This window comes from Nannobrachium achirus, assembly GCF_963921795.1.
Source record: "Nannobrachium achirus genome assembly, chromosome: 20".
In the NCBI taxonomy this organism is placed as follows: domain Eukaryota; kingdom Metazoa; phylum Chordata; class Actinopteri; order Myctophiformes; family Myctophidae; genus Nannobrachium; species Nannobrachium achirus.
The window spans coordinates 12,820,368-12,846,703 of record NC_137827.1 but is presented as its reverse complement, the minus strand read 5'-3'; the positions used below and the strand labels follow the sequence as shown (position 1 = coordinate 12,846,703).

Here is a 26,336-nt window from a genome sequence, read left to right as displayed (position 1 = left end):
TGCAGCTTGGAAAATAAAAGCTGAATTGATCCCAGTGCATGACGCAGGACAATTTCAAGATACATTTAAATCTCCACGATACAATTATTGTGAGTGTTTTTATCACGATAAACGATAATATCGGGACTCAGGAGACGCAGCTTTAAATCCTGGCCCAACTGTGACGTTTGGTCAGCCTAAACTACAGGGTTGTACACTGTTCGTACAGCACTTTGTCATGTAAGCTACTTTGAAGTTCACTGTATCTTCAACTCATTCATGAAGACAGTCTGGCTAATGTACACTAATGCACACTGCAGTGTATCCCATTTAATCCAGGATGCCAGCCAAAAACCTTATGCTTCAACTTGTCGATACAGCAGCTCAACCCTTTTTAACCACTTAAACCCCAGCATCCGTATCTCTCTACACAACATCTCTTGACCGAAAACAGCGGATCTGCAAGCTCACAACGCGTTGTATATCGAAGCGTTGAGCTTGTAGATGTCTTTAATAAGGACGCTAGGGCTTATGTCGTTAAATGGTAAAGTGGAACCAAAAGTGAACCTATATGCCACAAATGTGGCAAAGAGGAACTATACTTGTAAAGAAGACACAATTGGTTGAACACGAAGCAACAAAGATGAAGCCCTGCTAAGAGGGAAAGAGACACTAACCTGTGTTGGAGTCTGAGTTCTCTCTGGGAACGTCATCGTAAATCACCTCATCTGGATCTGAACCACAGCAAACCACAGAGAACAATGTCATATAGCTTTAAGCTTACATCATGAGACAGGATGCAAGGAGGTCTGAGAGAAACACCACTTCCTCAAAGAGGAGAAGAGGAGGAAGGAAGTGTCTGGGATATTCACTGGTTTCAAATAGTAGTAAGGGAAAGTTAGCCTATTGCTACATCAATCTGGGAACTAAATCTAAATCACTAGCTTTCTTCACAAATGTGTTCATAAAGGTGTCTACTATCACCTCTGAACTTTGTCAAACCCAACTCCCTTGACATACTTTGTGGGAGCCAATCAAAGTTGGGGGTATCAGGATACCCAGGGCCTGGGATTAAAGGGGGAAAAATAAAAGATGGCCAATATGAATGTATGAAGTGTGTAATTAGGGTATTGTTGGGCTGCTGGATCCATTCCAACCATTAGTTATAAGTAAAAATGACTCCTTGGCCATAAAAAAGGCCTAATTGGCTAAGGCTTAGCCAATCATGTCATTCGAATTCACCTGTGTCCTGTTAATCCCTATGTTTTAAACCCTGTGTTTGAATGTTCCTTGTCAGATTGTATCATGTTATCATGTGTGTCATGTGTGATTACCCACCTGATCTTGAATAGTTTTCATGAATTCAAACACTACTCCAACCTTTTTTTTTATTGCCAATATTATATGTCTCATGGACACACAAAAGTAAGTGTGGCCTATTTTATGGCCAAGGAGTCATTTTAACTGAAAACAAATGGTTGGAATGGATTCAGCAGCCCAAAAATACCCAAATTACACACCTCATACGCTCATATTGGCCATTTTTTATTTTCCCCCCTTTAATCCCAGGCCCTCGGGATACCCAATAACTTTGATTGGCTCCCACACGTATGTCAAGGGAGTTGGGTTCGACAAAGTTCAGAGGTGATAGTAGACACCTTTATGAACACATTTGTGAAGAAAGCTAGTGATTTAGATTTAGTTCCCAGATTGATGTAGCAATAGGCTAACTTTCTCTAACTATAGGGAAAGAAAGAAAAGTGAAAATAACAACACACACAAATCAGTGTTGGAGCTGAAGAAAATCAAATGCAAGTTCTCCGTCACAGACCTTCTTCCGCCTGAAGAATCCACATAAAATATTACGGCAACATTTTGGACCTGGAATGCATTATTACTTTAACCATTATTTCATGCTTTAACAATAAAAATTGCAGATACAAGCTTGCAGCGCGGCAGAGTGCCGTGCTGCAAGCTTGTAGATCTGCTACTGTATTTTTGAAAAGTCGTGAATATTTTTTACCCGATTCGATAAATATCTTCTAAATCCTTCTTCTAAATCAGTGGTTCTCAAACTTTCAAGGACCCCCAAAATATGCAAAATAATTATGTTGTTCCAGGGACACGCCAGAAGCAAATATTTGAGTTACCAATGTTTGCCTTTAAAAATATATATTCAAAGATATGCAACTATTTTTTCAAAAAGAGCAGATCTACAAGCTCGATTGTCACGCTGCAAGCTTGTATATCTGCTATTTTTTTTAATAGTTAAAGCATAAAATAATGGTTAAAGTGGTTGCAGGTCTTAATGGGTACCCCAGTTCTGCCTGATAGTTGATACCAATATCAGCTCACCCATAAATATTACATATTACAGCACCTAGATTAGCTGTATGATTTATATTACTAGAATTTCGGGCCCCCTTTGGGGGCCCTCAAATCTAGAGCTCGGGCCCCCTCCGGGGGCCCTCACGGTATACCAGCAATCAAATGGATTTGTAATGGGCAAATATGGGTAGTTCTTTTTTTGAGAAAAAAATATTTTTTTGAGAAAAAATATTTTTTTGAGCAAAAATAGTTTTTTGAGATTTTTTTTTTTCTGTTTTATTTTCATTATTTCAATGTTTTCATTTTAGCAACACACACACACACACACACACACACACACACACACACACACACACACACACACACACACACACACACACACACACACACAGACAGACAGACAGTATGTTGCTGTGAAGAGGTGAGTGGGCCGAACTCTAGAGGTGAGTGGCCCGAAGGGCCGCCAACTTCTTGTAAGATACAGGCTCTCGGCTAGCTAGGCTCTCGCTGCTGCGCGGCCGTCACTGCTGAAGCAAACTGTAACCTGATACTTTGGTGACGAAAATTGCGTAGGAGACACTCTGGGGAAAGATTTGCATAGCAAACCCACACATTACTTTTCTACAAAGTGTACATCGTGCGAATACAATAGCTTCAGGAGAAGCTGCTAGGAACATTGGGGTAAAAATGCGCGATTTTTGTGCAAAAGGTGGAGTCTTTAGATGCAGTGTAAATGTGATTCTATCGCGCAGGATGCTTAAAAATACTTAAAGAGGCTCGCTGTGGGTTATGGCTGCTGAGATGTTGTTATACCAGTACGGTATGGACGAGTACCAACGTTACTCGTCCATCACCTGGCTCACAGCTCTCTCTCTATGGAGAATAACATCGGGTCATTATAGAATCCAATAAGAATTGTGGTCCAGAAATAAACAAACTGTCTCAGCGATATTGTCGGGGAGGTGGCTCTGTATCGTTTATGATAGTCAGTCACTCATATTCAGTTTTTCTCACGAAAATGTTAACTAATTTGACGTTTACATTAGCATTTTCTCGCCATCAGTTGATTCTTCATATCCATATATGAGTCAAACTGCAGAGATAATTGGAATACAGTTCTTATTTGACATGATATATAAAAATTCTAATAAAAGTCTGTGAGAATTCTGAATGGGGGAAAAAAATAAACAGGTAGGATGTGTAAATTACGTCAGTCTTCGGGGCTCAATAATAATAACAATCATTATCATGACTTACTCTCCATCCAGGCTGTGTTGGCAGGATCAGACACCCATTTGGTCAGGGCATCCTCCTCTCTAATAGGTGGGTATTCTTCACTGAATACACTGAAAACATACAAACAAAACCATCAGCTTTCAGGATCTAAACCTTTTTTGTGCCTAATTAAATACTATTACTATGTATGGCTTTTATACTTGCATCATAAAGTTGAAGTCAGTATATTCATTTTTCCCCACAATGTATATAACAGGGGTCTTCAACGTTTTCAGGCCAAGGACCCCTTAGCTGAGAGAGAGATAAAGCAGGGACCCCCACAACCTTGAACCGTCAATACTTAATAAACTTGACCTTTCACTCTGTACTTAGTCTGCTCTTTTCCCCCTATATTTTTGGCTAAAGTTCTCAGAATATGGACATTGACTATATGGGTTCAAGTGGTTAATATGAAAAAGGAAAACAAAAAGTTTCAAGTTTCACAAAGATTTGGAGGACCCCCTGTAGTAACTCTGAGGACCCCCTGTTGAAGACCCCTAGTATAAAATGTGCCTGACTATAATACTATAACAAGCCTTCACATTAACACCAACAGTTCTTAACAGTAAACACAAGCACACACAGTCCATGCCTGACTATAATGTCCTTCATATATCATGTTCTACTAAACACAATTTTTGCTACTACTCCTACAGCTTTCCAACATTCCCAGAAATCAACGTATGTTTGTGTTTTTTTATTTTATTTTATGTATTTTCCTTATTATTACTTAAATATTTTGTGTTAGCTGTTTTTCCAGATTTTTGATATTGCAAAATGTGATGCAGTAACACACAGAATCTAACCTGACAATAATGACAATAAAAACAATAAGTTGCAAAAGAAAAAAAAAAAAAGTAGTATGTTACAGCAACAACATCCCATAACCAGTTTGTTGCGGTCTTGTATGTTAATGAGATTGATTGAGGAACCTGGAAGAGACAGACAGATGGGGGTGGGGTGAGTTGTTTACAGATGTGTTGATGGCTTCTTAACGACCATCGTTGATTCTGAATAGAAGGTGTGGTGTGGTGACGGTGTGAATGACTATGTCCTTACAATGCATGGACTAGTACTACTGTAGGCAGTAGGCTACTGACTCTGTTTTCAACTAGCAGCATTGAGCATCAGAGGGAGATAAGCTTGAGATCAAGGCCACATAATGAAATAAAATAAATATTTTCGTGAGGAATGTTGCTCCGACACTTGGGGCGACCGAGTATTTCCCGGTGAATCTGTGCGCAACGGTGGGGGCTTGGGAGTGTGGGGGACACGAACCACTGACTATTGCTGATGTATTATGTTATGTAATGTAATCTTGCCGATTTAGTAAGAGACTCGTCGCCAATTGCAAGATATTTAAAAGTTATTTGGGGCCATGATGATATCCTTTTCACAACTAGACTAAGGATTTATATTGTCTGTGTTATTGTTTACAACCACAATTATTCACGTGTGGCAAGATCGCGGTTCACTAGTTTTTAGTAGGCTTAGAAGCCTTTTCAGAAGTTAATTTAATGTTTTCCATTTAATGATTTCCTTTATCCTCATCTAATCTTGCGCTAATGCACGCAACTGTTTTTGCCATGTTTTAAGGCCGTGTATGCTTTTCAGAAGTTAATTTAATGTTTTCCATTAAATGATTTCCTTTCTCGTCATCTTCCTCTACTGCACGCAACTGTTTTCGCCAGGTTTTAGGTTTTATTCTAGTTGTTTCTCATAAGCTCGCGACCCTCCTTGCCCATCAGCCCCCACCTTTGCGCACAGATTCACCGGGAAATACTCGGTCGCACACTTGGGACACATACATTTTGACTGGGTGAGCCAGGGCGGGAAAACAAGCCACGTCTGATTACCCACCAAAGGTACAGCTGTCCCTAAAAGCTTTCCCGTTGTCGGCAGGATTCGAACCTGCGCGGGGAGACCCCAATGGATTTCTAGTCCATCGCCTTAACCACTCGGCCACGACAACCTGTGCCACAGTGCACCTCTCAACTAGGGCTCCAACATTGATGAGTTTGTGGCAGGGGACAGAAATGTGTAGAAATGTGTACTCTGTCTGTCCTTACTGCCCCTCCAGTACAATATGACAGTTGTTACTAACAGGAGATACATGCTACTGTTGGTCTGACATAATGCACTGCATTGCCCATTATTACTATGTTATTACTATGTTATTACAATAAAAGTCATCTACCTATTTATTTTTATGTGGGGGTTGTTCACCCGTATAACTTCCAATATAACAGAGGTCAATGAGCCGTCTATCTTTTTATGTCTATATGAGGGACCCCGGTCAACTGCATACAGGGTTTAAGTGGTTGTTGCATCAGTAGTAACTTCCAATATGTACTAAAGGTAATTCGTTGTCGGCAGGATTCGAACCTGCGCGGGGAGACCCCAATAGATTTCTAGTCTATCGCCTTAACCACTCGGCCACGACAACCTTATCTCTACTCATGCTGTGGCTCAACTAGATTTCCCAGAAGCTTCACTACTTTTGAGAACGGTGTAGCTTTCAAGTTGAGCTATTTTGATCACCATGGAGCTGGGTAGCTTTACAAACATTTTCAGTGGCACATCACTTTTGAGGGAAGCATGTATGTGTGTGTGTGTGTGTGTGTGTGTGTGTGTGTGTGTGTGTGTGTGTGTGAGAGTCGGAGGTCCTTCACATGAAAATGTCTGGGAACCACTGGTTTAAACACCATTATACCAGTAAGACACCCGAAGGTCAGCACGTGCAGAAACAACAGACTAAATGAATGCCCAATTACACTATTATACTTATTACGCTATTATACATATTGCCCTATTACACTGTTACAGTTATTACACCTATTATACTATTACAGTTATTACACCTATTACACTTATTACCCTATTACACTATTACACTTATTGCCCTATTATACTATTACACTTATTGGCCTATTACACTTATTGGCCTATTACACTATTACACGTATTGTCCTATTACACTATTACACTTATGATCCTATTACACTTATTTCCCTATTACACTATTGCAGTATTACACATATTGCCCTATTGCACTATTAAACTTATTACACTATTACACATATTGCCCTATTGCACTATTACACTTATTACACTATTGCACTTATTGACCTATTACACTGTTGGCCACTAGAGGGTGCTGTTAGCTTGACAGACAACTAGTGTGACAGACAAGTGTGACGGGGAAACAGTTTGACGGACGTGTGCTGCACATTTCTATAGTAAATTGCTCCCTGATGGTCGCAACAACAGGTAGTTCAGATGAAGCAATCTGATTGGTTGAAATAGCTTTCTACCCATGCAGATAATGAGCATTACCACACAGGTCTTATCAAACAAAGATATCAGCTGTGCTGGTCGCGAAAGAGCTGAAGGGCTCAATCTGATTGGTTGAAATAGCTTTCTACCCGTGCAGATAATGAGCATTACCACACAGGTCTTATCAAACAAAGATATCAGCTGTGCTGGTCGCGAAAGAGCTGAAGGGCTCCGTCTCCCAACACTATGCTAGCGGCTATGCTAGCAGTTTTCATGTGAAGTTTATGGTGTTATATAATTGCAATATTACACGAGAGGGTTTGGGTTATCATGATTATTGGCACTTCTGCGCTGCCTATATGGAACTCGCCTTCGGCTTGTTCCTGCAGCAACGCAGGCGTGGCAATAATCATGATAACCCACACTCTCTCGTGTACTATTGCTTAATTAGGAAACAAGACCAAATAAGTAAGTATACTTTAAAAACAAGCCCCAAAAGCCCCAAACAGCAACTAGCAATAATCTACAAGCAACTTTAAGCAGACAAATCAACACTGCTTGTTTTTAGAGGGCGTGTGTCAGTGAAGGTTCTTTGCCGAAGAGATTTGGTAGAGGTTTTTGGGAGAAATGGACGGGACCACGTATATACGTCCTGTCAGGCCTTTCGATTTGAGAGAGTCAAGATCAAGATATAGATTCTTTACTTGGGTAACCAGAAGGCTCGCCCCGAAATACACCCATTTGACCCAGGGCGAGCGTGTCTTGGGGCGAGTGATCTTATATTCTTTATTTGTCCAAATGGAAATTCATTTAGATTTGGATATCAGACCTAAGGTTCACTGCTGTACAAGACACACAATACAACTGTTTTTTAAACACTCTACGATGTTCATACACACCTGTCAGCAGAATTGTTTCCGGTCGTGATCACCGTTACTGTGGGGGGGGGGGGGGGGGGGGGGGGGGGGGGCGAGAAAGAGAGAGAGAGAAAGAGGTTAAGAAGACAAAATCAACGCCTGCAGTTCACCTTAACCACCACCAGGTGTCGGTTCTCACACTACCAACAAGAGCTCGAGTAGATGTAGTGAGATCTCTCTGTTGAACGTCCCAACCGTTAATTTCTTTTGACATGTGCTCAATTTGAATTCCACAGTCAGATAACCTTCCTCTTTTCCTTGAGCAATAACTCTATTGAAAATGTCAAGGCTGTGCTCGGTTGGACGCTAATAATAGAATTAATAAGAGAGAGCTTGTAATGAGTCAAAAAAGATGTTTTGTGACCCTGAAATACTCTGCATAAACTACAGAAGCCGAAACCAAAAATGTCTTGACTGTGCCATGACCTGGATAGCATAATTACAGTATACAGTAGAGCTGTGCCGAGCTGTGCCAAGCCACAACTACTGTAGGAACTCGGGGGGGAAAAAACAGGAAAAGTCCTCACAGCCAACACAGAGCTCTTGGCCACGGCTAAATGTAGTCCCTGCTTCCTTGTGGCAATGCTTTAGGCCGGGGGTGAAGGAAATGCAGAAAGAGAAAATAAAGGAATCTGAGAATGCATTCATGTGTCATAGGAGGAGAGGAGAGCCAAGAGAGGAGGATTTTTAAGTAAATAAAGTGTGACCAGAATCCAGCCACCGCAACAGAATCATCTGTTGCTCCATATATTTCTAAACAATCAAAATCGTACATCTATAACTGAAGTAAAAGTTAAAACTGAGCAATTATTACATAATTGTCTAATTGAGATTATTTCAGATAATCACCGTTGTTTTGCATAATCGCCAAAATGTACCAAAAAGGAGAAATAGCTTATGACACGCCACTCTATAAAATGATTAATTTCCTATATAGTAATATGTACCCGGTGCATTTTTTTTTATTAGGAAGCCTAATCGTCAAAAAAAATGTTAGTGTGACAATCAATCGCCAACTTTTCAATGTTGTAATCGTGACCCCCCCTGTGTTTACCATCCTCGTCCACGGACAGGTGTCGGATGATGACTGGCGTGGTGTAGGCCGGCGTGATGAGCGGCACGCCGGACGGGGTGGCGTAGCCGCAGGGCACGGGGACAGCGTAGCCGGACGTGATGCCCGCCGTGCTGGGGGCGCCGGCCGGGACGTCCTGCGTCTTGTCGCCCGCTCGCTCCGTGGGCTCCACGGGACAGGGAGGGGAGGGGGGAGGAGGGGGAGGAGGAGGAGGTGATGATGATGAGGCGTGCTGCACAGGGACGTGCAGAGAATGTTAGAGAGGCAGGGGCTGACATTTCTAAAAGGGCTTCTTGGTGAAAATGTCGAAAATAGCAGACCTCCAAGCTCACAACGGGTCGCAGCGCGACGCGTTGTGAGCTTGGAGGTCGGCTATTTTCAGTACTTGATATCACACTGAACTAAGCATGAACTAGAAGCAGTGCTCTTCCGAGCACAGGTCTCCACCAGGCCGTGCGTCCTGGTGGTGCTACTGTATAATAGGCCAATGTAAAAAGGGTGGCATATGTTCTTCACCTTAGATCTTTCATGGCAATCGGACGCTGCATGCATGATTTGAAGCATTGTGTTCCAAAAAATGTGTTTTGCTAAAGTCTACCTAATGGTGGAGCTATAGAGCATCGCAGCGGAAGTGGATTGCCTGGGGTCACTTTCACTTTCACCATTCATTTTCGCCATAGACTTTTACAAAAACATTTATAACAATTATGTTAAGCCTCGAACCAAGCCATCCAGGATGGAGGTGAATCATGATCATATAACCTTTTTTTCTATGAAAAGAACATTTTGAAAATCGCTAAACAAAGGGTAGTTATTAAATGTAGTATATCAAATAATGTAATATTAAAATATGTTTTCACATAGGATCAAAGGTTGTATGATCATGATTCACCTCCATCCTGGATGGCTTGGTTCGAGGCTTAACAGAATTGTTATAAATATTTTTGTAAAAGTCTATGGCGAAAATGAATGGTGAAAGTGAAAGTGACCCCAGGCATCCACTTCCGCTGCGATGCTCTATAACAGGCCAATGTGAAAAAGGTAGCATTTGTTCCTTGACCTAGTGGGAATATGTGTGGCAAATTTCACGGTAATCGTAAGCTGCGTTGATGACTTGAGGCATTTTGTTCAAAAGCGGAGCAATCCTGCAAACTTTGGAAGCTAATTAGCCAATCAGGATGGAATATGAAATATCAGACTGATCGGACTTGATCACATGACTATAGAGATACTGTGTACCGATTTGCGTGATTTTTGCATAAAATCTCAAGGAGTAATATCCAAAAATGTGTTTTACATATGTCGGCCCAAAGGTGGCGCTATAAAAGGCTGATGTGAAAAATGCAGGGCAAAGGTTTATCCTTAGTCTGGAGAGAGGGCACTTTTTGTAGACCAGTGGTTCTCAACCTGTGGGTCGGGATCCTCAGGAGGGTCCCCACATTATTTTGGGGGGTCCCCAGATGGTTAACTTAACGTGCAACATTGTTTCCCCACTCAACAGTAAACAAATCAACATACAATTTAGGTGTATAGAGGGTATCTACACATTTCTAAAGTGACAATTTAAGGACTTTTTACCTCTAAAATGACATTGTCAAATATTAGAGGCAAAAATTGTGAAAATAGCCGATCTACATGCTCACAGCGCCTCGCAAGGCCAGGCGTTGTGAGCATGTAGATCTGCTATTTTCACAATAGAACCGTGTTAGACAAAATGTAATGCCTCAACTCTTAGTTCTCTTCAAGGTGTGTGTGTGTGGGGGGGGTCCTCACTTAAAATATGATTATTTGGGGGGTCGCGGCCTGAAAAGGTTGAGAACCACTGTTGTAGACGGATAAAAGGGCTGGGGCTCGAGCCCCCCTTTGATGTCTATGTGTGCACGTGCCTGGTGCTGCAGATCCAGCTGCTGCTGTTGGATGGTGGTGATGTCAATCACAGAGTAAGGGTTGACCTTGCGCTGCTGCTGGGGGGTCGTCCTGGGGACCGCCTGAGGTGGGGGAGAGGGGGTCGTCCTGGGGACCGCCTGAGGCGTCGGAGAGGGGGCCGTCCTGGGGACCGCCTGAGGCGGGGGAGAGGGGGCAGCCACCGAAACACCCTGGACTCCACTTCCTGTTGACAGAAGACACAGGACGGCTTGTAATTTGATAACAGCACTTCATTCTGATCACCCTGTACACAATATGCCTTCCAGGTTGGTTCCAAGATTTCTAGCGGAAGTGCTGCGTTTAACGGAAGTTACGTCATGCGTTGTGGGTCTGTTTGCATTCCCCAGCAAAACAAACACAAAGATTGTAGCTCTTAACTCGCTCTTAACACATAGGATGCCAGCGCCATCTAGTGGTGAGGAATATACAGTGCCACCACTGACTGGCGCTGTATTCTGAAGAGCCCCGGAAGCTCCGTGCGTGTGCACGTGTGTGTGATCTGACGATTCTAAGATGGACGTCTGTTTGTTTACGAAACTAAAATCCTAACCGCGGCCTATCATCACGGCTTAGTGTCGCCGTGAAAACGAGGGGATCTCGGCCTCCTCGGCGTTATTTGCACCTTATTTACAGATAAAGCCGTTTTTATGTTTCAGCTTAGAATAAGAGTCAATGGAAAACGGAGGCTGCGAGATGCAGGCGGCCGAGTTGCATGATGGGATATGTAGTGTTTTTGTTGATGGACGTCTGTTTGTTTACGAAACTAAAATCCTAACCGCGGCCGATCATCACGGCTTAGTGTCGCCGTGAAAACGAGGGGATCTCGGCCTCCTCAGCGTTATTTGCACCTTATTTACAGATAAAGCCGTTTTTATGTTTCAGCTTAGAATAAGATTCAATGGAAAACGGAGGCTGCGAGATGCAGGCGGCCGAGTTGCATGATGGGATATGTAGTGTTTTTGTTCACCAGCTGCTACAGTAGGTTCTGCTTACCTGGTAACCATGTTAACCAGGTAAAACGTCCCCAGATGTCAAAGCAGATTACTTATCTGCTTTGAGAAATTAGCAAACAATAATTAAAAATATATATTTATAATATTGAAATACATTTCCAGAAAAAGCACAAAGAAGCAAACATAATCTTGCTGCTCCAGACAGATTTTTTTTAATTAATTCTTGGGCGAAAATGGCTCTTTGGATATTAAAGGTTGCCAACCCCTGGGTTAGATTAGTCTTAATCAGGGACACTGATATTATGATTATGTGCTTATGTGCATGTAGACTGGGTGAGCCTGGGGGGGACGAACCAGCGACCCTTCTAATTATCAGACTTTCAGCTGCCCTTAAAAGCTATTTTGTTGACGGCAGGATTCGAACCTGCGTGGGGAGACCCCAATGGATGGTCCAACCTGTGCCACAATGCTTCTCTCGACTAGGGCTGTAACTTTGATGATTCTGTGGTGCGGGAAAGACGTCACGTCATGTGTTGTTTATACACTCTGTGCATCCCTCCAGTGACATTCTCTTACTAACAGGAGATACGAGTTACTGTTGTTGTGACATACTGCACTGCGTTACCAATTAATTACTTTGTTATATCTATGTTATAACTATGTTATTACACACAAATAGACAAAAAAAAGCTTGTTGCGTTGTCGGCAGGATTCGAACCTGCGCGGGGAGACCCCAATGGATTTCTAGTCCATCGCCTTAACCACTCGGCCACGACAACCTGTGCCCCGTCTAAACTCAATTACTGGGGTACAGGAATGTGTTGTTTTCTTTGATTGAATACTTTATCAGTCAGAAATGTAAACTGCATGAGATACAGTCAGACATTTAGGCTAAAAGCATAACGCAAAAACCTCCCTCCTCCACCTGTTTCCAATTTCCATTTTGATCCTATTGGGTTTCCATCCTTACTGCCTCTCTAGTACAACATGACAGCTGTTAATAACAGGAGAAACACGTTACTGTTGGTCTGACATACATCAATGATGCATTACCTACTATTACTATTACTTTGTTAATACTATGTTATTACCTTATTACACACGAATAGACGTTGTCGGCAGGATTCGAACCTGTGCGGGGAAACCACAATAGATTTCTAGTCTATCGCCATAACCACTCGCAAGGTTCAAGATCAAAGAATCGATGGAAAAAGAAAACAAAAAATTGATTGTTTATAATCGACTAAATCAATCTACAGGCTCATTTCTTGCAGTGGACTTATGCCATGTTGCCCTACACATGATACGGGGGTGGTGTTGACGGGCGGCCCAGAGGCCACTTGGCCACGACTACCTGTGCCTAGCTCTAGCTCTGTCTAGCTCTCTCAAAGGCAACACTGATGGTATTGTATTGTTTACACCAGGGATTCTCCAACTTTTTGATATCACAACCCCATAATGTTGGAAACATTTTTGGCGACCCCCTCAGCAACATTACCTGCCACATTACAGAGAAAGTAGCCTGTAGCTAGCTATACGTAACTTGTCGTGTAGTTTGCTACTTATTTTGAAAGAGAGCTTTTAGTGTAAAAGAAAGAAAAAAGATTACAGAGACTCCCGTCCAGGACAAACTTCAGACAGTAACCATCAGACTAGCCCCAGTCTCTCGATTACAGACTTCTGCATTTCAAGTGAAAAGAGCGACCAAACTTTTCCTTGACGATGGCTAGCCAGATTGGACTAGCCTTGATGCCCAACAATGATCCAAGTACACATGTCACAATGAAAACATGGTAGAGGGCGTGTGTTGTTTTATAGTCAGTCTGTCTGATTTACAGGCAGCTTTGAAATGGTTTGACGCCCTCTGCTTTAAATCAGCTTGTGGGCCCTTTTGAATCAAACACAACTGTGTTTACGATTTCACATAAATCTCTATACACTTGCGCGTGCGCACACGCACGCACACACACACACACACACACACACACACACACACACACACACGTTCATTTCACAGAAACACAGCAAACGGTAAATGTCGCCTATATATTATGCAAGCAGTGTTCAGCTGTGTGTGTGTGTGTGTGTGTGTTGTATAGGGGAAATATCCTTTAGCACTGTAAGGCTATCTCTAGTAGCTCTGAGTTCAAGATGCATGATTCATAGCAACAAGCTTTTGTAAGCTCAGCTAAAAGCCTGTGGCCAGTACGGGGATCGAACCCGCGACCTTGGCGTTATTAGCACCACGCTCTAACCAACTGAGCTAACCGGCCATACAAAGTCCACCCCTCCCTCCCCTCATGTCACTGTTGACAGGAAGGGGAGGGGGGGTGGGGGTGTGAACTGCTGGTATACTGTAGGTGTGAAACGGAGGAAAGAGTATAGACAGAAGAAACCCTTTCTACTTAAAAGTATCAATACTGCATTGTAGAAATACTCTGTTACAAGTCCAGAATTAAAAATGTACTTGAGTGAAAGTACAAAAGTATTGGCATCAAAATGTACTTAAAGTATTAAAAGTAAAAGTACAAAATGTTTGAAAATAGCCAAGGTATAAAATAGGGAGATAGAGAGAAATAAACATTAACAAACATTTTTTCCTTGGGAGTATTTGCATAGTTTGCGAAAGGTTGCTAAAAGGAAAAAGAAAAAAAGTACACCCTTTCTTAATTATAAGGTTCTCTAAGGAGGTGACATGGGTCAAATTGCAAGAATTCTTCTCGATGAAAAATGTGCACTGAAAATAATTTTTTTTCCTTCTTTGTTTTAAGTCTTCCTGTAAAAGCTTAACCACTTAAAGGGAAAGACCACCCATTTTCATATTATTATATAATATATATAATATTTTCATTATATATATTGAACTACGTCATTAATATACCTTAGAGGAGTTGTGTGGAAATAGAAAAAAAGTTCCCCCCCTTCTGTGTTGCCTAGAACTGGAGGATTGATTTTGGGGTTTGTATTGTAAAGTACAACTTGATGACATCACACATTGTAATTTACAATACAAACCCCAAAATCAATCCTCCAGTTCTAGGCAACACAGAAGGGGGGGGGACTTTTTTCTATTTCCACACAACTCCTCTAAGGTATATTAATGACATATTTCAATTTTGAAAATGCGTGGTCTTCCCCTTTAAAAACCTGGACATAGTTGACCAGAGTCCCCTGGGGGTTTATACTACTAAGTCCCCTCTCGTTGTGAGCTTGTCAATCTGTTACTTTCACCAAGTCTTTCTCCCAGAACAGTTGCACGTACACTAACAAAACACAGAATGTCGAAGTGGAAAAACAAACTCTTAAGTTATCAAACTTTTAGCTCCTCTCACAGTGGACTGAAAAGAATGACTGACTCACTAGGCAGGCAGAAGACACTGATCAAGCAGCAGGCACTAATTGACCACACCTGGCTTGTGGGTCACGGTGACATGAGTGGGCAGCCAATCAAATTGCCTGACTAATTTACTGCTGACATACTGAATATGATATGCAACATGAAAATAGTGAACAAATATAGTTTGAGGGCACTAGTCACTGGCCTTTTGTACAGTGTTTGTGTCCCAAATGAGCCGGCGTAGTGGACTACGGTGGCTCAAAGGGAACTTTGGATGAAATCACGGTTGGCATCTCGCTTTTGCAAGACTTCAGGAAACACTGTGGACAGTATTTAGTCATTATGCACAACAGATATCTACACTTGTTTCTTCTTCTTTTTTTGCGATACAAATAAGCAAATAATGTGAATAACAGGGTTCCCACACATCTTTACCAATTAATTTCCAAAACCTTTCCAAAACTTTTCCAGAATATTTAACCCAATTTCCAGGACTATATGACAATAATTCAGCTCAATAATGAGTCGCTTACTCCTATGCGCAATGCCCAAAGACAGCTAGTGTATGCCAGTGGTTCTCAACCTTTTCAGGCCGTGACCCCCGAAATAATCATATTTGAAGAGAGTTGAGGAATTTTGTATAACTCGGTTTTATTGTGAAAATAGCCGATCTACATGCTCACAACGTGAGCATGTAGATCTGCTATTTTCACAATTTCTGCCTCTAATATTTGACAATTTGGCCAATGTTTAATTTGTCATTTCAGTATAACCAATGCATAGTTATTTTTTTCCAGGACCTTCCAGGACCCTTGATCAATTCCAAAACTTTTCCAGTACTGGAAAAATATTTTTCTAATTTCAAAATATTTCCAGGAATTTCATGACCGTGGGAACCCTGGAATAAGTAATTTAACGTTAAACCCCACCGCTTGCGGTCGGAGCTGCAGTGGACTCAATGGCACAATGATCACATTACTGAACTGTTGTGATAAAAAGAAGGTTAGTCAATGGAATACAACTACCCTAAGGACTTCTAACCATTGAGTGTCCCGCACGAATACCAGAAAAGTCGCCCTCTTTCAAAGTCGCCCCAGACTCGTTTCAACGGGTCTGTGGCCTTAAGCTAGATGCAGATTAGACTAAAATCAAATCTGTGCTTCTGGGGGTCCCTGGAACAAAAAGGTTTGCAATAGGGGTCCATCCGTGGAACAAAATATTTTGAGATGGGGGTCCACGGCCAAAAACACATTTTGGGGGTCCTTAACCACTGATAGGCACATTCTACAAATGTCTTCTAAATCATAACAATTTTCTGAAAAAAACTTATGTTGCCATCAGTGTTTCTCAAACTTTGTCATGTGAAGGACCCCCAGAATGATATGTATTTGGCTACGGACCCCCATCACAAAATATTTTGTTCCAGGGACACCCAGAAGCAAATATTTGATTTTAGTCTATTCTGCATCTAGCTCAAGGCCACAGACCCGTTGGGAAACGAGTTTGGGGGCGACTTTGAAAGAGGGCGACTTATCTGGCTACCTCCCGCACTATCTCTACCGAGTAGACCTCTAGACCTACTGCACATACAGTATAAACAGAGCTACTGCCTTTAAACACATTTTAAATATGTGGCGTTATTTTAGGCTATTTAAATCGTTTTGTGAAAAAAATGCTATTTGTCCCAAAGTGACTGCAAAAGATTAATACTACTTGTTTCAAAAAGCTTTATACCCTGTGCATACAGTATAACGTGTATATAACAACGCAATGTGACAGCTCTGTTTACACAATGCTGAGAGAGAGAGACATACAGAGAGAGAGAGACAGACAGAGAGAGGTCCAGGGTCAAGTTGGATGACAAGTGTAGGGGGTGAGTAATAAGAGGTGTCAAGCTATTCAGTGATACAGCCCAGAACCCTCCAGACCAGACATACTAGGCAGGGAAATGCAGAGAATGTTAGAGAGGCTTTACTAAAAGGGACTTTTGGTGAAAATATCTAAAATAGTAGACCTCCAAGCTTGGATATATATATATATATATATATATATATATATATATATATATATATATTGCTCCCTTTCTTTGATGTACCTTGCTCTTTACTGTACTCTGTTCTTGTTTTTCTTGTATCTTTTTCCATACTTCTCTGTAACTTTGTTAACCAGTAAGACTCCCTAATCGGGAGATAAGTTGGTCGCTTATCTCCACAAATAGGCCAAAAAATTTGTTTTACCAATTATCAAGACATACGTGCAGTTGACAGTTTGCCATAGTTACTCATTGAAGTTGAATCTCCATATATGGAGATAACCTACGCATCACACTAAGTCTGACCTCACCAGCCCATATTTGGGCATGAGCAACTTATGTCTCCATATATGGAGATATGATGACATCACACAGTCCTCAGCCGATGATGTGGCGTGATGTCATACAATACACAAACGAGCCCTACAGTATAAAGGGGCAATTCTTGCCAGGAAAGAAGCATTTCTTCGACTCAGACCTTATCGCCAGGGTTGGCTTATAGCAGCTGTCGGTAGGACCATATAATAACGTTATACTGCTGTGCTGCCTCTGGGCGACTGATTTCCCCCCTTGGGATAATAAAGGTATCTATCTATCTATCTATCTATCTATCTATCTATCTATCTATACTCAAGTCAGTACTGGAGATGTGGCGTAACGGCATGGATTTCTACACAGAGAGGGCAATTATTTCAATACAATAACAATAATAATATCTCAAATGCATATAGCGCTTTTCTAAGTACACAAAGACGCTTTATATGGGGGCATGAGAAAACTAAGAATAAACAACTTTATTATAAGAGGTTGCATTCAAGTTCAGGAGAGTTTGGACATGGCAATTCTCTTGAATACTGCCTACAGGTAAGGAATGGAAAGAGGGCATTTGCATATCTTTCACCATAGTAAAAATCAAACCTCGGTTCGAAGTGGAGCGGTGAATCTGTGTGTGTGTTTGTGCCTGCACAACAGCGCCCCTCCTTTAACTTGTGTGGCCACTCAAGGTATTGCCAGGCTACAGACATACCCAGCCAGCCAGCCAACAAGTAGGTCGGGAGTGGCTTATTGTCGGTATCAGCCGGTAACACGCGGGAGTCTGTCCCCGTTACAATGCGCTAGACCCCTGGGAGATGGACTGCTGAGGTGGAGCGCCACACCTACCATCAGCTCCCAGTACTTGCCGCACGACTTGCCAAGCCTTGCTACTCATACGCTGAGTTGGCGGTGCCTGGAATCGAACCCATGACCTTGCGGTACAAAGGCGAGAGCTCTACCGACTGAGCTACCCAGGCACAGCCAGCCAGCCAGCCACATAGCCAGCCAGCCACATACATACCTGTCTATTGGGAGCGCTTTCACCGCTCCAAAAACTGCATTGGCTCAGGCCCCCTCTCTGGGTGCATGTGCCTCATACTAGGTGTTAGGAGAGACTGGCAGCCCCCCACCCCCAACACCCATCGCCACTCCCCTGCCTGGGCGGGGGGAAGGGTCCTCTTATGAGTCAAGACCGCTTAACACAGAACAAAGTGAAAACTAGAAAGATGCAATTCTGGGAAATTCTGTGGTTGCCCTGACGCGAGTCACACTTGCAAATGAATTCCATCTTACCATTTGAAATTTCCCCATTCAAGTCAATGGGGAACTAATTCACTAATAAATGAATAGCCACATATGGAGATCTCTGCGTTAGTCCTTGTCCCTTTTATGCCCATATATGGAGATCCCTGATGTCATCAATATTAAGCCCATATATTGGAAAGCCCATATATGGACATACTGTGTCAGTCTCGTGTGGTTTATGACATCTGACATCTATGATGTCAGTCATCTCCATATTTGGGAAAAGTTAAGTGTGTGTGTGTGTGTGTGTGTGTGTGTGTGTGTGTGTGTGTGTGTGTGTGTGTGTGTGTGTGTGTGTGTGTGTGTGTGTGTGTGTGTGTGTGTGTGTTCTGCCCTCTAATGGCAAAAGTGTTTCCAGAGCCACTTACTGGCCATTCAATTTATTTTATTGAACAGGTTTACTGTAGAAGCCCCCTAGAAGAGGCACACAGGTGCTCTTAATTGTGTATGTGCTCAAGTCCCTCAGTTCAGTTCACCATTTCTTGACTTGTTGAGCAGTCGACAGCATTGTCTGTAAGTAAAGTGTGAATCTTTCCTTTTTCTTTTACTCAAGTCAGTAGGCTGTAGTTTCTGATTTGAATGCAACATTGTAGATGAGTGAATTTCACGCATAGTTGATTTATTTAACATTTGCTATGGAATATTAAGATTTTCACTGTGTAGATCAGTTGTTTGTTAGTTTGTTACATCCTGTCATTTTCTTTTTTCATAGTTTTACTCCATTACTTGATTATGTGCAAGTGTGACAATAAAGCACAGGAGCTGACTCCCATGTAATTTTGAAAGGAGTTTGGCTGACTGTCTAACTATGTACAATAACATACATGTAGCAAAGACAGTACAGTGTGTGTAGAGCTAAAGCCTGATTTATACTTAGTTACGCGCCAGTCTTGCACCTAAAATAGCAGATACGTTGTTTTCCTGCACAAAACTGCCGTGCAAACTGAGTATAGACCAGGCTACAACATTTGAGATTGACAGATGTCATTATGTGTCAAGGTCTCAGCCAGGACCCTCCTACACATGATGTGTAAGCCAGTGGTTCTCAATCTTTTCAGGTCGCGACACCCAAAATAATCATATTTTAACTGGGGACCCCCCCCCCCCACCCTACGAGCACTAAGAGTTGAGGCATTACATTTAGTATAACACTGTTCTATTGTGAAAATAACAGATCTACATGCTAACAACACGTCACGTTGCGAGGTGTTGTGAGCATATAGATCAGCTGTTTTCACAATTTATGCCTCAGACATTTGACAATTTGGCCAATGTTTAATTTGTCATTTTAGAGGTATTAAAAAGTGCTTAAATTGTGCAGATTTATTGTTGAGAGAGAAAACAGTGTTGCACATTAACTTAATCATTTGGGGACCCCCCCAAAATAATTTGGAGACCCACAGGTTGAGAACCACTGGTGTAAGCAACGCTCTCAACCCCCCCTGAAGCAACACACAATTATATTTCTGTGGTGACAGACCTGTTCTCCCAGTGTCTGCCTCCGTCAGAGTGTCCTCCACGGGAGGAGGTGGTGGTGGTAAATCAATGTCCTCCTCATCTGTCCCCTTGGCCACGGCTGTGCCTCCACTCGTCGTGGCACTAGAAACCGCTGTCTTGTTCTTTGACGATGACGTATCTGTGGTGGATGAGGGTGCAGGGCGGTCCGGCTTTGGGGCCTGGCCCTCGGGGTGACTGGCCTCTGTGTTGGCCTGACTCTGGGACACGCCGCCGGGGTTTGGGGGCGGTGGCGGCGGCCTGTCTGCTTCAGGCACCTCGTCACCGCTGTCGTCGAATTCGAAGGCCTCTCCCTCATCTTCCTCAGCTAAGGGGACGTCGTCCACCAACACTGTAAACGGGGGAAAGAGAGAGGGAGAGATATTAATAAATATCTTCTGAATAATGGCTAAGAAAATGATCAATCGCAAATGAATCAATAGTGTGGCAAAGGTTATCACACCCAAGCTGTTGTCAGGCTAAAGCTGGCCATAGACTAGCAGATAATTGGAAAAATTAAACACTACAGAATAATTGTTTAAGATTCTCTGACCAGATAATCTAAACACGCTCCACGTAATCCAAAATTTCACGGCGGCTGTTCTTCGCCTTGCAACACAAACGCACACACACATTAACTCATTAACGTTATCCACTCAACACACGTTTGGCACGTTTTGGCACGTCCATCCATCCATGCATCTGTTCAACTCTTACTTTCCCCCTCTCTCTCCAGCCCTAAACTAGTCAAGAGCTGCGTGCAGTCTGCTTCTCATAATGCCTGATTTATGTCGTATGACTGTGTAGCGCACAGAACATTAGATTTCCAAGATCAAACTGTGTCCCTCTGCGCCACGTTGTATGGTTTGTAGATCAGGCTGGGCGTGTACTTTGACTTGAAAGAGCAAAGCGAAACGTGTCGTGTCACTCGTGTGCTGTTACTCGTGTGTGACTATTTCTGCTGATATAAAACAAACACGCCACACGATGGTGCTTGAATATTTTAATTATTCAAACATTTCAGAATAATAGAAAGTCATCAAAATCGTCAATGTTGGAGTTTTAATAGAAGACTTAATGGGGTACAGGTTACGCCACACGATGGTGCTTGAATATTTTAATTATTAAAACTTTTCAGAATAATAGAAAGTCATCAAAATTGTCAATGTTGGAGTTTTAATTGAAGACTTAATGGGGCACAGGTTGTCGTGGCCGAGCGGTTAAGGCGATAGACTAGAAATCTATTGGGGTCTCCCCGCGCAGGTTCGAATCCTGCCGACAACGTAATAGCTTTAATACATATTGGAAGTTCCTAGGGGTGCAACAATGAACCACTTAAACCCGTATTCAGTTGACTGAGGTACCCCGAATTGGCATAAATAGGTACAATCCTCTGTGCCACAAATCAACACTGCCTCCATCAACAGCTGCTGGTTCCTCCCACCAACCTGACATGATGGAGCTTGAGTATTTTAATTATTAACACATATGGTGCCAACCCCGAGTTTCCCGAGTTTGTATTGGTACTAGTGCTGTGCCAACCCCAAGTTTCCCGAGTTTGGGCCGTTTTTGAAAAAAAAAAAAAAAAATATATATTTTTTTTTCTAAAATTTTCTTTGGACCTCCAGAAATGTATTAGGCATGATCGCGATCGCGAAATTGCATGTTTAACCCCCATACCAACCCATTCTTTCAAACATGGCAGCCATGTTTGTTTACATCTGAAGAAAACATAATGGCTGATAAATCATGAATGCCTGCACGGATTTCCAAGCGGATTTTTTTGTTTGAAAGCTGTGAACAGCATCTACACACGTGGTGCATCATCTAGGCATGGGCGTGCACTTTTTACACACTTGCACAATTACATGGAAGTCTATGGTAACCATGGCAACGCGGGACATTGGCCGGAAAAAATCATTGCAACATACGTGTTAAAACATTTCAGAATAATAGAAAATCATCAAAATCATCAAAATCATCAATCTTGCAGACTTAATGGGGCACAAGTTGTCGTGGCCGAGCGGTTAAGGCGATAGACTAGAAATCTATTGGGGTCTCCCCGCGCAGGTTCGAATCCTGCCGACAACGTAATAGCTTTAGTACATATTGGAAGTTCCTAGGGGTGCAACAATGAACCACTTAACCCGTATTCAGTTGACTGGGGTACCCCGAATTGGCATAAATAGGTACAATCCTCTGTGCCACAAATCAACACTGCTGGTTCCTCCCACCAACCTGACAGGATGGAGCTTGAGTACTTTAATTATTAAAATATTTCAGAATAAAAGAAAATCATCAAAATCATCAATCTTGCAGACTTAATGGGGCACAAGTTGTCGTGGCCGAGCGGTTAAGGCGATAGACTAGAAATCTATTGGGGTCTCCCCGCGCAGGTTCGAATCCTGCCGACAACGTAATAGCTTTAGTACATATTGGAAGTTCCTAGGGGTGCAACAATGAACCACTTAACCCGTATTCAGCTGACTGGGGTACCCCGAATTGGCATAAATAGGTACAATCCTCTGTGCCACAAATCAACACTGCTGGTTCCTCCCACCAACCTGACAGGATGGAGCTTGAGTATTTTAATTATTAAAATATTTCAGAATAAAAGAAAATCATCAAAATCATCAATCTTGCAGACTTAATGGGGCACAAGTTGTCGTGGCCGAGCGGTTAAGGCGATAGACTAGAAATCTATTGGGGTCTCCCCGCGCAGGTTCGAATCCTGCCGACAACGTAATAGCTTTAGTACATATTGGAAGTTCCTAGGGGTGCAACAATGAACCACTTAACCCGTATTCAGTTGACTGGGGTACCCCGAATTGGCATAAATAGGTACAATCCTCTGTGCCACAAATCAACACTGCTGGTTCCTCCCACCAACCTGACAGGATGGAGCTTGAGTACTTTAATTATTAAAATATTTCAGAATAAAAGAAAATCATCAAAATCATCAATCTTGCAGACTTAATGGGGCACAAGTTGTCGTGGCCGAGCGGTTAAGGCGATAGACTAGAAATCTATTGGGGTCTCCCCGCGCAGGTTCGAATCCTGCCGACAACGTAATAGCTTTAGTACATATTGGAAGTTCCTAGGGGTGCAACAATGAACCACTTAACCCGTATTCAGTTGACTGGGGTACCCCGAATTGGCATAAATAGGTACAATCCTCTGTGCCACAAATCAACACTGCTGGTTCCTCCCACCAACCTGACAGGATGGAGCTTGAGTATTTTAATTATTAAAATATTTCAGAATAAAAGAAAATCATCAAAATCATCAATCTTGCAGACTTAATGGGGCACAAGTTGTCGTGGCCGAGCGGTTAAGGCGATAGACTAGAAATCTATTGGGGTCTCCCCGCGCAGGTTTGAATCCTGCCGACAACGTAATAGCTTTAGTACAAATTGGAAGTTCCTAGGGGTGCAACAATGAACCACTTAACCCGTATTCAGTTGACTGGGGTACCCCGAATTGGCATAAATAGGTACAATCCTCTGTGCCACAAATCAACACTGCCTCCATCAACAGCTGCTGGTTCCTCCCACCAACCTGACATGATGGAGCTTGAGTATTTTAATTATTAAAATATTTCAGAATAAAAGAAAATCATCAAAATCATCAATCTTGCAGACTTAATGGGGCACAAGTTGTCGTGGCCGAGCGGTTAAGGCGATAGACTAGAAATCTATTGGGGTCTCCCCGCGCAGGTTCGAATCCTGCCGACAACGTAATAGCTTTAGTACATATTGGAAGTTCCTAGGGGTGCAACAATGAACCACTTAACCCGTATTCAGTTGACTGGGGTACCCCGAATTGGCATAAATAGGTACAATCCTCTGTGCCACAAATCAACACTGCCTCCATCAACAGCTGCTGGTTCCTCCCACCAACCTGACATGAAGGAGCTTGAGTATTTTAATTATTAAAATATTTCAGAATAAAAGAAAATCATCAAAATCATCAATCTTGCAGACTTAATGGGGCACAAGTTGTCGTGGCCGAGCGGTTAAGGCGATAGACTAGAAATCTATTGGGGTCTCCCCGCGCAGGTTCGAATCCTGCCGACAACGTAATAGCTTTAGTACATATTGGAAGTTCCTAAGGGTGCAACAATGAACCACTTAACCCGTATTCAGTTGACTGGGGTAGCCCGAATTGGCATAAATAGGTACAATCCTCTGTGACACAAATCAACACTGCCTCCATCAACAGCTGCTGGTTCCTCCCACCAACCTGACATGATGGAGCTTGAGTATTTTAATTATTAAAATATTTCAGAATAAAAGAAAATCATCAAAATCATCAATCTTGAAGACTTAATGGGGCACAAGTTGTCGTGGCCGTACCTGCCGCCGAACAGCCTGCCAAACGAAGCGACCCCCATGCGAACGCTTGCGAACCCCGTTCCGAACGCCCCGTTCGCTTCCCGGGCGGATGCGAACCCGATCCGAACACTTCAAAGGGAATCCGAACGCAGATGCGAACGCAATGGAAGGCCAATGCGAAGGGGCCAGTCGGAAAGGGGGAAAGGGGGGAAGAGAGCCAATCGGCGCTCGGGGCGCGGGGGGGAAGCGGGCCAATCAGCTCTCGGAGGCTGATCACGGGGGGGGGGGGGGGGGGGGGGGGAGGGGGCGGGGGAGACGCTACCTTGCGCAGTCGGTGTTGATCTGATGTTTGGCCAGACAAGTTTGGGTCGCCGTATGATACACATGCACACACGTACTGATCGCGAGTAAACAAAGAAAAAGAGTTTTAATCAGAGAGCAGCGTCTTCCACGATCCTCGGAGGATTCCGCGGTCTGGGTCATCCTGCGGGCCTACGTCAGCACGGACACAAAAGCAAAAGTGAGTTTGTCGTCTTCTTGAGCGGAAAAAAGAAAAAGAAAACACAAAATCGAACTGTGCACGCGTGCTTCGTTTGAAAGGAAAACGTGCAGACGTCTAGGGTAAAAGCTACATGGTTAATAATGGTATTAAACTTAGTAGGCCTATCGTCGTCTCGTCGACGTTGGAGTGTCGCGCGAATCATCATCTACCAGCAGTGACTACTCGTTTAGCAGAAACTGGCGCATATTCACGGCCCCTCTCTATCTCTGTGTGTCTCTAACAATTAACAATGATATAATCTTTATTGTCCCCGAAGGAAAATGCCCGTGAAAATCTGTAAAAACACGACGCAATCATATTAAAAACACAGCTAGATCGATCGTCGTGCCCCCGCGACGGTTGTCGTGGGGGATGGGGTCGTAGTGGGGACACGGTGAGTGACGCTCGGAAAAGTTAAACCCACTGTATGTAGGCTACAGTACAGTATGCTTTGGATGATTACAGGCCCAACTGCAATTATTACTGCCTTTATACCAACTGGGCGACGTTAAAGTTCACGTTTCTTCACTCTGTCTTTGCGCTTTATAAAACGTCGAGGTTTAGAGGGGAAATGGTTTGAGCGACAATTAATAGACCTATCATTTTATTGGGACTCACGAAGAGAGAAAATCTAATCCACTGTACCAAGGGTCTTCGACAGGGGGTCCGGGTCGGGACCCCTAGGGGGTCCTCGGAGTTACTACAGGGGGGTCCTCCGAATCTTTGTGTGGTAGAAAAGATTGTTTCTCCTTTTTTATTTTAACCACTTGAACCCTAGCGTCCATATTCTGAGGACTTTAGCCAAAAATAGCAGATCTACAAGCTCACGGCGTTGTGAGCTTGTAGATCGGCTATTTTCAAGTTTATTAAGTTCAAGTTGTTAAATATCTGAAAACACAAATTGACGTGATTCCAAAATACACTGACGATTGTGCTGTCAAACGGTGAAACTATATGGAATCTATGAAAAAGTTGTGGGGGTCCCTGCTTCATCTCTCTCTCTCAACTAAGGGGTCCTTGGCCTGAAAACGTCGAAGACCCCTGCACTATACGATCAAATGTAACACCTATTAGAGTTGAAAATGACCACTCCAGTGGCAGTGTCTATTATAGCCTGATAACCACACTCCCCGATTTGTTCTTCTTCTTTTTTTATTTCTTTCTTTATAATAACTACAATCACATCATAGATCAGTGGTTCCTTTCAGGCTGCGACCCCCAAAACAATCATATTTTAACTGGGGACAAACAA

General features: G+C 42.8%; 1 protein-coding gene across 1 annotated transcript in view; it reads right to left on the bottom strand.

Moving 5' to 3' along the window:
* arhgef10 (Rho guanine nucleotide exchange factor (GEF) 10) overlaps positions 1-26,336 on the bottom strand; it is a gene marked incomplete at its 3' end in the record, with an annotated part of 237,513 nt that overhangs the window by 79,794 nt on the left and 131,383 nt on the right. Inside the window, exons 3-8 of the mRNA XM_080750837.1 lie at positions 20,196-20,561; positions 10,730-10,957; positions 8,830-9,036; positions 7,758-7,794; positions 3,565-3,653; positions 657-713 (exon numbers count right to left, since the gene is read on the bottom strand). Coding sequence (XP_080606963.1) covers positions 657-713; positions 3,565-3,653; positions 7,758-7,794; positions 8,830-9,036; positions 10,730-10,957; positions 20,196-20,561 — 984 coding nt within the window. The remainder of the gene's footprint in view (positions 1-656; positions 714-3,564; positions 3,654-7,757; positions 7,795-8,829; positions 9,037-10,729; positions 10,958-20,195; positions 20,562-26,336) is intronic.